Source organism: Macaca fascicularis, chromosome 1, assembly GCF_037993035.2.
Source record: "Macaca fascicularis isolate 582-1 chromosome 1, T2T-MFA8v1.1".
Taxonomy (NCBI): Eukaryota; Metazoa; Chordata; class Mammalia; order Primates; family Cercopithecidae; genus Macaca; species Macaca fascicularis.
In genome coordinates this window covers 31,246,841-31,260,991 of record NC_088375.1, presented here as the reverse complement: position 1 = coordinate 31,260,991, position 14,151 = coordinate 31,246,841, and the positions used below count along the sequence as shown (strand labels likewise).

The 14,151-nt window shown below is 38.8% G+C and overlaps 1 protein-coding gene and 1 non-coding gene across 5 annotated transcripts in view; both read left to right on the top strand.

Annotated features, from left to right (window-relative positions):
- The window catches only part of ANKRD45 (ankyrin repeat domain 45), a 71,592-nt gene that overhangs the window by 14,711 nt on the left and 42,730 nt on the right, over nt 1–14,151 (top strand). For all 4 annotated transcript variants that reach the window (XM_065526883.2, XM_065526847.2, XM_074014405.1 and 1 more), the window contains one exon: nt 3,359–3,701. In XM_065526883.2, the coding sequence (XP_065382955.1) occupies nt 3,359–3,701 (343 nt within the window). The remainder of the gene's footprint in view (nt 1–3,358; nt 3,702–14,151) is intronic.
- Nucleotides 2,595–2,698, top strand: LOC123571219 (small nucleolar RNA U13). Its single transcript, XR_006695403.2, has one exon. It is a non-coding gene; the product is annotated as a small nucleolar RNA U13 (small nucleolar RNA).

Sequence of the window (14,151 nt, the reverse complement as noted above, 5' to 3'; positions counted from 1 at the left end):
AGAAACTTGCTTTTTTCTCCCCCTCTCCTCTTAAAGATGGGGTAGCCACACCACATTGTACAGTCTGGCCTTTGAGATATTAACTGGAAGTTTGTTGGGACTTGTTAGGAAAGATTTTTGTTTTGCTTTCCCCTTAAGAGGGATTGGAGGGATTGATATCACTGGTGTCCTCTAGGAGATTCCCCATTTTTCCTGCCATGAATTAAGATGAGATTCCAGGAGTTATAACATGAGGCAAGAGTTGTGAAGATGAAAGTCTTACACACTAACTATGATGGAGTGATAGAGATTGAATCTATATTTTTGAGCTGCTGAACCATCTCCATCTTTAAATTTCTCATGTGTGAAAAGAATCTCCTACTTTTAAATAGCCAATCTTATTTGGCTTTTCTATTATTTACAGCCAAAGAATTCCTAATGGCTTACAAGCATTATACACATTTATAGAAGGAAGGGATTAATGTAGTGTAGTAATAGAGAAGATTGTAATATTCTACCAATTTAAAATGCATATCACAATGAGCTTTCAACTATTATCCTATTTATTTTCTTTACTTCACCATAGAAGTAAATGACAGTTTTCTTTTCTTTCAGCACTCTTTAGGACTGTTATTTCTTAAGAACAGGGTCAGAAAACTATGGCCTGTGGAACACCACTTGTTTTGTAAATAATGTTTTCTTCAAACACAGGCACACCCATTCATTTGTGTATTGTCTATAACTACTTTCAAGCAACAACTGCAGAGTTGAGTAGTTAGAATAGAGACAGAGGGCCCACAAGCCTAAAATATTTGCTCTCTGGCCTTTAACCCCTGCTTTGGATTTCTGTTCCATTTTCCTGTGGCCTTCATAGTCTTTGTCATTCTCTGCAGTCCTACTTCAATATCACCTTGATTTTTCTTTTTCAAGTTTTTTCTCTTCACTTCCCTGTTACTTCCTAGTGCTTCACCATGTTTATTTCCTTGGAAACACTTATAACAGTCTAAAATTATCACGTTTGTTTTATTTTTTATTGCCTGCGTACAATCAGAATATATGCTTCATGATAGGAGGGATCTTTCCTAACTTGTTGAATCCTCAGGATCTAGCATAGTGCCTGGCATAGAGGAAGGAATCCATTAAACACTGAATTATATGAGTGAATAATTAAAGCCCTAATTCACACTAATTTAGACTTCTCCAATAACTGTCTAATTAATTTTTCTTTTTTGCCTCTAGTCTCTTACTCCTCTAATCTATGTCACTCAGGCTTGTCAGACCAATCTCCTTGAAACCTACTTAGTTCCTAGCACTAAAACCTTCAGCTAACTGTCCTTAATTGTTCCTTGCTCTACCAGTTGCCTACAGAATCAAGTTCAGACTTATTGATGCAATCCCAGGCTCTTTTTAAGAGCAGACTTCTTGCTTATTTTGAATGGCTTATACTTAACCAAATTGGCCAACATGCTCATTACCAAAAATACCTGTGATCTTTGCTTTGGTGCTTTAACTTAGTTATTCCATCTGGAATTTCTTTCCTTCTGACTTCTGAATGACAGTCTTGCCCATTCCTGATGGCTCAACTTAAATGTTAATATTCTTTACTAAACATATGATTCCCTTTATCACATTTCCAGCATCTCGTCTTCTCCCACTACCCTTCATCCTGGTAAACATGATCTTGAATCTGTGTTCAATCTTGCTTTTTGTCTTTTATTTCTGTGTAGTGTTACTGCATCTACTTGTATTCCTAAAAAGTCTGTTCAATTACTTTTCACTTGACAAAAATATATCTATATATATATAAAATCTTTTGGATTTATATTTTTCATGTGATATATTGATAAGATTCATTTATATTGTTCTGTGTCTTACTGCTGTGTGACAAATTAGCCCCAAGCTTGTTAGGGTAAAAAGGAATCTAGGCACAGGTTAGCTGGATCCTCTACTTGAAGATTTCTCATGAGGCTATAATCAAGGTGTTGCCTGAGGCCATAGTCACCTCAAGGTTAACTGGGCCAGATCTACTTCCATGCTCACTCGGTGATTGCTGGCAGAATTAAGTTCCTTATGGAATTGGATTAAGAGCCTTGATTCTTACTGGCTGTTGAACAGAGATCACCCTCCTTCCTTGAAAGGTGGCCTTCTCCATCACAGCACATGAGAAGAGCAAGGGAGAGAATATCAGCAAGACAAAATCACAGTCTACTGTAACTGAATTACAGAATTTACATCCCCTCACTATTGCTGTATTCTCTTCATTAGAAGCCAGTCACTAGGTCCAACCCACATTCAAGGTGAGGAAATTACACAACGGTATGAATACCAGGAGGCAGGGGTGGGACATTGGGAGCCTTGTCAGAAGCTGCCTACCGTATGGCATACCACTGTAATTTATTTCTTTTAACAGTTATATACCATTTTGTTTGAATATACCAGTTTATGCTCCTCTTCTTGGACATTGGTTTTCCCTTCTGGGTTTTTTGCTGTTGTGAACAGTGATGCCACAAACATTCTTGTATGTGTGAAGGGTCTCTGGTACTCTTCTCTGAATCTTTCCCGGTTTAATATTGTGTTCTGACAGACTGAAGCACTAGCAAGACATCCTTAGTTAGATCCTTTCGTAATTCATAGGTGTGATTATTGGGTTTTCATGCTCATGTTTGAGAGGTACCTCCTTCAAACCTTGTTACAACATGGGCACGTTTCCTGTCTGATGTGAAAAAAAAGAGACATCCTTGAATAATTTTATCTAGAATTAATCTTATCCCTTCTAAACTCCTATAGCATTTCTTTCGTTATGGTATTTACTACTTGTCACCTTTTATTACACTTATTTTGTGCATTTCATATTTTTTCCCTTGAAATAGTAACTTGTTGAGGGTAGGAAATAAATCTGATTCCGGTTTTCACAATTTACACAGTGCTTTCAGTATGTGTTACTGAGCGAATGAATTCTGTTTAAATGTCGGTGCCTAATTTTTAAAGTCTTTATAATCTGGTTCCAGTAACCCTATTATATTTCTCACTTCTCTCATACAGGGACCCTTATTTAGGCAGGTGGGTCTCTTAGACATTCTTTTTCAATCTCTTCCTAATGAATTTAGATCATACGATCTTCTGTTTCTATTGAATTTATTATTTATTTCACACATTTAACATTTTAGTATATACTTGAGCCGTGTTATATGTACTTAGTCATAATAGGTACACAATAAACTTTATTGATGGAATTGCTGAAGTATCTTACTTTATAGTTATTTTCAACTAGTTAAGTATTTTTATACCATCTATATTGTCAGTTGACTGAGCAAATAAATAAACAAATACTGATGTGTTTGAGTAGATTTTTATCACTTTTTAATTTTTTTGGTCATAGGTATTTTTGGAGTTAATGGAGTCAGAAGGACCTCCAGAGTCAGAGAGTTCAGAATTTTTCTCACAGCAGGAAGAGGAAGATGAAGAAGAAGAAGTCCAAGAACCAGAGGAAACAGGCCCCAGGAACCCCCTTTTACAACCTGCTCTCACAGGGGATGTAGAGGGTTTGCAGAAGATTTTTGAAGATCCTGAGAATCCTCATCATGAACAGGCCATGCAGCTTCTCTTAGAAGAAGACATCGTTGGGAGAAATTTGTTGTATGCAGCTTGCATGGCTGGGCAAAGTGATGTGATTAGAGCTTTGGCAAAATACGGTGTGAATCTGAATGAAAAAACCACCAGAGGTATTTTGTCTTTTTTCTCTCATCAGTATTACTTATGATGACCTAAAGATGCCATGTAATATATTTCAGGTTAGATATATTTGATGTGCCTGTTTTATACTTTACATATATGTGTATATACATCTATATGGGTATATGTATGTGTATACATGTAAATGTCAATGTTGATATTACATAGTATAGTATTTTAGAACATAGACTTCACTATTTATTAGCTGTGTGACTTGGCAAGTTACCTAGTCTTTTTGTGTTTCTGTTTTTCCATCTGCAAAATGGGGACAATAATTATATTTTCCTTACAGGGTATAATGAGGATTAAATAGGATAAAATAAATATTTTAGTGCTTGGCATATTGTAAATTGATATATAGTAAATGTGTAATAATTTACTGTTATCTCTTTCCCCTGAAGATTTATTAATTGTTAGCAATCATCTAATTAGCTTTTTAAATTCAGTAATTACTTTTTCAGATTGCAAATATAATATGTGGTCGTGGTAGAAAACAAAAAAATGATCATCAGCATGATCTTCAGCAAAGAAAGGATATACACTCTCTTCATGCTCACATGGAACATTTTAAAAATATTGATCGTATGTTAAGCCATAAAGGAAGTCTTAACAACTATCAGAGAATCTATAGCATATAGTCTTTGATCAGTGACTATGACAAAATAAAATTAAAAAGTAGTAACAAAAAGATAACTGAAAACTGAAACCAAGAACACACTTACTTATTTTTTATTTTCATTTTTATTTTTTGAGACACAGGGTCTCACTCTGTTGCCCAGGCTGGAGTGCAATGGCATGACCTCAGCTCACTGCAACCTCCGCCTCCCAGCTTCAAGCAATTCTCACACCTTAGCTTCCTGAGTAGCTGGGACTACAGGCATGGGTCACCGTGCCTGGCTAATTTTTGTATTTTTTGGTAGAGACAGTGTTTCACCATTTTGGCCAGGCTGGTCTCGATCTCCTGACCTCCAGAGATCCACCTACCTTGGTCTCCCAAAGTCCTGGGATTACAGGTGTGAGCCACTGCACCCAACCAAGAACACACTTTAAATCATCTATTGGTCACAGAAGAAATAATGAAAATTATGAAATGTTCAAGTGACAACAGCATCACTATGTCTGAACCCATGGGATACAACTAAAATTAAAATTCTAGTATAATATTTATATTAGAATATACAAAACATAAAAATATTAGGAAACAAAACATTTGACTGAAGAAGTTAGAAAAAGAACAACTGAGTAACCAAAGAAAGTAAAAGAAAAATAATTGAATAAATTAATGACGTTGAAAATAAAGAAATAGGCCAGAGGCCAGGCACAGAGGCTCACACCTATAATCTCAGCAATTTGGGAGGCCGAGGCAGGAGGATTGCTTGAGGTCAGGAGTTCAACAACAGCCTGGGTGACATGATAAGACTCTGTTTCAAAAAAGAAAAAAAAAAAAAAAAAAGAAAGAAAGAAAACCAAGAAAGAAAAGAAATAGAAAACAGAATAGATGGAAAGGAAAGGATTGACAATACCAAAATCAGGTTCAGTGAAAATGACAGTTGAAAAACATTTGATTTTATATATGTATACACACACACACACACACACACATATTTGTTGTCGTTCTCTTTTTTTTGAGACAGAGTCTTGTTCTGTCACCCAGGCTGGAGTACGGTGGCGCAATCTTGGCTCACTACTGCCTCCGCCTCCTGGGTTCAAGCAATTCTCCTGCCTCAGCCTCCTCAGTAGCTGGGATTACAGGCATGCAACAGCATGCCTGGCTAATTTTTGTATTTTTCAGTACAGAGGGGGTTTCGCCATGTTGGCCAGGCTGGTCTCAAACTCCTGGCCCCAGGTGATCCACCTGCCTTGGCCTCCCAAAGTGCTGGAATTACAGGTGTAAGCCACCGCACCCAGCCGACCTTTGATAATATTTATCAGAGAGAGACAGCATAAATAATATTTGGAATTGAAAACATAGAACATTAACACAGAAAAGAAGTAAGATTTAAAAAAAATCATTAGAGCCAGGTATTGTGGTTCACACCTGTAATCCCAGCACTATGGGAGGCCAAGGTGGGAGGATAGTTTGAGCCCAGGAGTTTGAGACAAGCCTCCCTACCTCCTGGGCTCAAGCAGTGCTCTCACCTCGGCCTCCCAAAGCACTGGGATTACAGGCATGAGCCACTGCATCTGGCCTGTGATGAAAGCTCTTAGGGAAAGCGGAATAGAAGAAACTTTCCTTAAGGCTGTCTATCAAAAACCTGAAGTGAACTTACCCAACATTGAATTTTTCAGAAACATTCTTTATAATCAGAAATAAGACTAAGATATTTGTTATTATGGCTTCCATTTATCATTATAATAGAGTTTCCAGCAATAGCAGTAAGAAGGGTAGAGAAATAACACAGTATTGTGCTAGAGCCAGCTTTTATGAGCTCTGAAGAACTGATTGTTAAAATTTCAGAGTTTTTGTGAATTGGTTGATGTCATGTTGATAGCTATTGAAATTGGCCATGTTGGGCCATACATCACAGTAATTGGCTAATGATACAAATCAGGGCTTTTCTCTCCAGGTAACTAGTTATACATTTACCAGCATACTACTGGATATAAAGATCAGAGTATAAGAAACAAAACTCTGATTATTCATAGGTACATAGACTTAAATTCAAGGGAATCTACTATTAGTACTAAGAGAGTTTAGGAAGAATATGAACATAAGACCAATATCCCAATCAGTAACTTTCTATATACCATCAACAACAAGGGAATGTGATAAAAATAAAGATCTTATTCATAACAAAATGATAAAGGAACTAGGAATAAATCTGACAAAATAATTGTAAGACATGGGTCCATTACAAGATGGCCAAATAGGAACAGCTCCAGTCTGCAGCTCCCAGCATGATCGATGCAGAAGACAGGTGATTTCTGCATTTCCAACTGAGGTACCTGGTTCATCTCATTGGGACTGGTTGGACAGTGGGTGCAGCCCATGGAGGGTGAGCTGAAGCAGGGTGGGCATTGCCTCACCTGGGAAGCACAAGGGGTCAGGGGATTTCCCTTTCCTAGCCAAGGGAAGCCATGACACACTGTACCTGGAAAAATGGGACATTCCTGTCTTAATGCTGTGCTTTTCCAACAGTCTTAGCAAATGGCACACCAGGAGATTATATCCCGTGCCTGGCTCAGTGGGTCCCACACCCATGGAACCTTGCTCACTGGTAGAGCAGCAGTCTGAGATCAACCTGTGAGGCAGCAGCGTGGCAGGCGGAGGGGCATCCACCATTGCTGAGGCTTGAGTAGGTAGACAAAGCAGCCAGGGAAGCTCGAACTGGGTGGAGCCCACCACAGCTCAGCAAGGCCTGCTGCCTCTGTTGACTCCACTTCTGTGGGCAGGGTATGACTGAACAAAAGGCAGCAGAAACTTCTGCAGACTTAAACATCCCTGTCTGACAGCTCTGAAGAGAGCAGTGGTTCTCCCAGCACAGTGTTTGAGCTCTGAGAATGGACACATTGCCTCCTGACACCCATGTAGCCTAACGGGGAGATACCTCCCAGTAGGGGCCAACTGACACCTCATACAGGCAGATGCTGCTCTGGGATGAAGCTTCCAGAGGACAGATCAGGCAGCAATATTTGCTGTTCTGCAATATTTGCTGTTCTGCAGCCTCCGCTGGTGATACCCAGGAAAACACGGTCTGGAGGGCACCTCTAGCAAACTACAACAGACCTGCAGCTGAGGGACCTGACTGTTAGAAGGAAAACTAACAAACAGAAAGGAATAGCATCAACATCAATAAAAAGGACATCCATACCAAAACCCTATCTGTAGGTCAACAACATCAAACACCAAAGGTAGATAAAACCACAAAGATGGGGAGAAACCAGAGCAGAAAAGCTGAAAATTCTAAAAACCAGAGCACGTCTTCTCCTCCAGAAGACTGCAGCTCTTCAACAGCAACGGAACAAAGCTGGACAGAGAATGACTTTGATGAGCTGACAGAAGTAGGCTTCAGAAGGTCGGTAATAACAAACTACTCCAAGCTAGAGAAGGATGTTTGAACCCACCGTAAGGAATCTAAAAACCTTGAAAAAAGATTAAACAAATGGCTAACTAGAATAAACAATGTAGAGAAGACATTAATGATCTGACGGAGCTGAAAATCATGGCAGGAGAACTATGTGATGCATGCACAAGCTTCAGTAGCCAATTCGTTCAAGTGGAAGAAAGGGTATCAGTGATTGATGATCAAATTAATGAAATAAAGCAAGAGAACAAAATTAGAGAAAAAAGAGTAAAAAGAAATGAACAAAGCCTTCAAGAAATATGGGATTATGTGAAAAGACCAAATCTACATTTGATGGGTGTACCTGAAATTGACTGGGAGAATGGAACCAAGTTGGAAAGCACTCTTCAGGATATTATCCAGGAGAACTTCCCCAACCTAGCAAGGCAGGCCAACATTCAAATTCAGGAAATACAGAGAACACCACATAGATACTCCTCAAGAAGGGCAACCCTGAGACAGAATTATCAGATTGACCCAGGTTGAAATGAAGGAAAAAATGTTAAGTGCAGCCAGAGAGAAAGGTTGGGTTACCCACAAAGGGAAGTCCATCAGACTAACAGCGAATCTCTTGGCAGAAACTCTACAAGCCAGAAGAGAGTGGGGACCAATATTCAACATTCTTAAAGAAAATAGTTTTCAACCCAGAATTACATATCCAGTCAACCTAAGTTTCATAAGTAAAGGAGAAATAAAATCCTTTACAGATACGCAAACGCTGAGAGATTTTGTCACCACCAGGACTGCCTTGCAAGAGCTCCTGAAGGAAGCACTAAACATGGAAAGGAGCAACTGGTACCAACCACTGCAAAAACATGCCAAATTATAGAGATCATCGATGCTAGGAAGAAACTGCATCAACTAATGGGCAAAATAACCAGCTAAGATCATAATGTCAGGATCAGAGTCACACATAACAATATTAACCTTAAATGTAAATGGGCTAAATGCCCCAATTAAAAGACACAGACCGACAAACTGGATAGAGTCAAGACCCATCAATGTGCTATATTCAGGAGACCCATCTCATGTGCAGAGACACACATAGGCTCAAAATAAAGGGGTGGAGGAAGATCTACCAAGCGAATGGAAAGCAAAAATAAATAAATAAAAAAAAAAAATAAATAAATAAATAAAAAGCAGGGTTGCAATCCTAGTCTCTGATAAAACAGACTGTAAGCCAACAAAGATCAAAAGAGACAAAGAAGGCCATTACATAATGGTAAAGGGATCAATTCAACAAGAAGAGCTAACTATCATAAATATATAGACACCCAATACAGGAGCACCCAGATTCATAAAGCAAGTCCTTAGAGACCTACAAAGAGACTTAGACTTCCACATAATAATAATAATGGGAGATTTTAACACCCCACTGTCAATATTAGACAGATCAACGAGACAGAAGGTTAACAAGAACATCCAGGACTTGAACTCAGCTCTGCATCAAGCAGACCTAATAGACATCTACAGAACTCTGCACCCTGAATCAACAGAGTATACATTCTTCTCAGCACTACGTCACACTTATTCTAAAATTGACCACATAGTTGGAAGTAAAATACTCCTCAGCAAATGTAAAAGAACGGAAATCACAGCAAACTATCTCTCAGACCACAGTGCAATCAAATTAGAACTCAGGATTAAGAAACTCACTCAAAACCCCACAACTACATGGAAACTGAACAACCTGCTCCTAAATGACTACTGGGTACATAACGAAATGAAGGCAGAAATAAAGATGTTCTTTGAAACCAGTGAGAACAAAGACATAACATACCAGGATCTCTGGGACACATTTAAAGCAGTGTGTATAGGAAAATTTATAGCACTAAATGCCCACAAGAGAAAGCAGGAAAGATCTAAAATCAACACCCTAACATCGCAGTTAAAAGAACTAGAGAAGCAAGAGCAAACAAATTCAAAAGCTAGCAGAAGGCAAGAAATAACTAAGGTCAGAGCAGAACTGAAGGAGATAGAAACATAAAAAACCCTTCAAAAAATCAGTGAATACAGGAGCTGTTGTTTTGAAAAGATCAACAAAAGGGATAGACTGCTAGCAAGACTAATGAGAAAAGAGAGAACAATCAAATAGATGCAATAAAAATGATAAAGGGGGTATCACCACCAATCCAACAGAAATACAAACTATCGTCAGGGAATACTATGATGCAAACAAACTAGAAAATCTAGAAGAAATGGATAAATTCCTGGACGCATACACCCTCCCAAGACTAAACCAGGAAGAAGTTGAATCGCTGAATAGACCAATAACAGGCTCTGAAATTGAGGCAGTAATCAATAGCCTACCAACCAAAAAGTCTAGGACCAGATGGATTCACAACAAATTCTACCAGAGTTACAAAGAGGAGCTGGTACTATTCCTTCTGAAACTATTCCAATCAACAGAAAAAGGGAATCCTCCCTAACTCATTTTATGAGGCCAGCATCATCCTGATACCAAAGCTTGGCAGAGACACAACAAGCTTCTCTAAAATTCTCTAAAGGAGAATTTTAGACCAATATCCCTGATGAACATCGATGCGAAAAATCCTCAATGTAATACTGGCAAATAGAATCCAGCAGCACATCAAAAGCTTATCCACCATGATCAAGTCGGCTTAATCCCTGGAATGCAAGGCTGGTTCCACATACACAAATCAATAAACATAATCCATCACATGAACAGACCCAACAACAAAAAAACACATGATTAACTCAATAGATACAGAAAAGGCCTTTGACAAAATTCAACAGCCCATCGTGCTGAAAACTCTCAATAAACTAGGTATTGATGGAATGTTTCTCAAAATAAAAAGAGCTATTTATGACAAACCCACAGCCAATGTCATACTGAATGGGCAAAAACTGGAAGCATTCTCTTTGAAAACTGGCACAAGACAGGGATGCCCTCTCTCACCACTCCTATTCAACATAGTGTTGGAAGTTCTGGCTAGGGCAATCAGGCAAGAGAAAGAACTAAACATATTCAGTTAGGAACAGAAGAAGTCAAATTGTCCCTGTTTGCAGATGATATCATTGTATATTTAGAAAACCCTGTCTTCTCAGCCCCAAATCTCCTTAAACTGATAAGCAACTTCAGCAAAGTCTCAGGATACAAAATCAATGTGCAAAAATCACAAGCATGCCTATACACCAATAACAGAGAAACAGAGAGCCAAATCATGAGGAAACTCCCGTTTACAATTGCTACAAAGAGAATACAATACCTAGGAATCCAACTTACAAGGGATGTGAAGGACCTCTTCAAGGAGTATTACAAACCACTGCTCAATGAAGTAAAGGAGGACACAAACAAATAGAAGAACATTCCGTGCTCATAGATAGGAAGAATCAGTATTGTGAAAATGGCCATACTGCTCAAGGTAATTTATGGATTCAGTGCCATCCCCATCAAGCTACCAATGACTTTCTTCACAGAATTGGAAAAAACTGCTTTAAAGTTCATACAGAACCAAAAAATAGCCTGCATTGCCAAGACAATACTAAGCAAAAAGAACAAAGCTGAAGGCATCACACTACCTGACTTCAAACTACACTACAAGGCTACAGTAAGCAAAACAGCATGGTACTGGTACCAAAACTGAGATATAGACCAATGGAACAAAACAGAGGCCTCAGAAATAACACCACACATCTACAACCATCTGATCTTTGACAAACCTGACAAAAACAAGAAATGGGGAAAGGATTCCCTATTTAATAAATGGTGCTGGGAAAACTGGCTAGCCATATGTAGAAAGCTGAAACTGGATCCCTTCCTTACACCTTATACAAAAATTAATTCACGATGGATTAAAGACTTAAATGTTAGACCTAAAACCATAAAAACCCTAGAAGAAAACCTAGGCAATACCATTCAGGACATAGGCATGGGCAAGGACTTCGTGACTAGAACACCAAAAGCAATGGCAACAAAAGCCAAAATAGACAAATGGGATCTAATTAAACTAAAGACCAGGCCGGGAGCAGCAGATCATGCCTGTAATCCCAATACTTTGGGAGGCCGAGGCAGGCATATCGCAAGGTCAGGAGCTCGAGACCAACCTGGCCAATATGGTGAAACCCCATATCTACTAAAAATACAAAAATTAGCTGGGCGTGGTGACATGTGCCTGTAATTCCAGCCACTTGGGAGGTTGAGGCAAGAGAATCACTGAACCCGGGGAGGCGGAGGTTGCAGTGAGCCGAGATCATGCCACTGTACTCCAGCCTGGGTGACAGAGCAAGACTCCATCTGAAAAAAAAAAAAAAAAAAGAAAAGAAATCAACAACAACTAAAGACCTTCTGCACAGCAAAAGAAACTACCATCAGAGTGAACAGGCAACCTACAGAATGGGAGAAAATTACAAGAAAAAAACAAACCCAATCAAAAAGTGGGCAAAGGATAAGAACAGACACTTCTCAAAAGAAGACATTTATGAAGCCAAAAGACACAAGAAAAGATGCTCATCATCACTGGTCATCAGAGAAATGCAAATCAAAACAACAATGAGATACCATCTCATGCCAGTTAGAATGGCAGTCATTAAAAAGTCAGGAAACAACAAATGCTGGAGAGGATGTGGAGAAATAGGAATGCTTTTACACTGTTGGTGGGAGTGTAAACTAGTTCAACCATTGTGGAAGACAGTGTGGCGATTCCTCAAGGATCTAGAACTAGAAATACCGTTTGACCCAGCAATCCAGTTACTGGGCATATACCCAAAGGATTATAAATCATGCTGCTATAAAGACACATGCACATGTATGTTTATTGTGGCACTATTCACAGTAGCAAAGACTTGGAACCAACTCAAGTGTCCATCAATGGTAGACTGGATTAAGAAAATGTGGCACATATACACCATGGAATACTATGCAGCCATGAAAAAGGATGAGTTCGTGTCCTTTGCAGGGACATGGATGAAGCTGGAAACCATCATTCTCAGCAAACTATCACAAGGATAGAAAACGAAACAGTGCATGTTCTCACTCATAGGTGGTAACTGAACAATGAGAACACTTGGTCACAGGGTGGGGAACATCACACATTGTAGGGTGGGGGGGCTGGTTGGAGGGATAGCATTAGGAGATATACCTAATGTAAATGACGAGTTAATGGGTGCAGCAAACCAACATGGCACATATAACAAACCTGCATGTTGTGCACATGTACCCTAGAGCTTAAAGTATAATAATAATAAAACAAGAATTGTAAGACATTTATGGCAAAAAGTATGAAACTTTATTGATTTATATGAAAGACCACACGAAGTGTATATGTGTCTCAATAGTGAGATTAAATTTCATAATGCTGTTTCTCTTAATTTCTTCCAAATTAATTTGTCAATCTAATTAATATCTTTTTAAAAAGCAACTGAGAAGCTGACTCTAAATTTCAGTGGGGAAAATGAACTATTTAGTATATGATGCCAGAGAATGTTTATTATTCATCTGGAAAAAAATAAAATTATATACCTTTTTTTTTTGTCTTTTGAGGAACAACTCTTTAATTAGTCTTTATCATGCTTGCTTTTTCTTTTCTTTTAGCCACCAGAAAACATTGGGAACAGAAAAAGACACAAAGTAAATAGATTGGCAAATATTTCTATTCTATGACTCATAGAAGTTGCTGCCATCAGGTATTCCCAGATATAGTGCAAAGTACTTCACATGTCTTACCTGATTTAATTCTTTTAAAAACTATCTAAAGATGTTCTGTGTTATCTCTTTTGATCAATGAGGAAGCTGAGGCTTAGAAAGGAAAAGGAACTTGTCCAAGCCTCACAGCTAGAGACTGACCTATAGTTTAAGTCCTGACTTGTCAGGACAAAATGCTTAATTCCTGTTACACGTTGCCTGTATTTGCAGACATAGGACCCACTGCAAATTGGCATGTGATACCTGCTCATGTGCTATGACAAAAATACTAAGATGCCTAACTATGATTTGTGCCACCCTCCCATAGCATAATATTGATGTAGATAAATGTCTACCCGTTGTCCAATTCCCCCATATGTATAGGTGTGGCTATGATATAGATAGGTTTTTTTTTAAATTATTATACTTTAAGTTCTAGGGTGCATGTGCACAACGTGCAGTTTTGTTACATATGTATGCATGTGCCATATTGGTGTGCTGCACCCATTAACGCGTCATTTACATTAGGTATATCCCCTAATGCTATCCGTCTCCCTCCCCCTCCCCACAATAGGCCCTGGTGTGTGATGTTCCCCTTCCTGTGTCCAAGTGATCTCATCGTTCAATTCCCACCTATGAGTGAGAACATGCGGTGTTTGGTTTTCTGTCCTTGTGATAGTTTGCTGAGAATGATGGTTTCCAGCCGCATCCATGTCCCTACAAAGGACACGA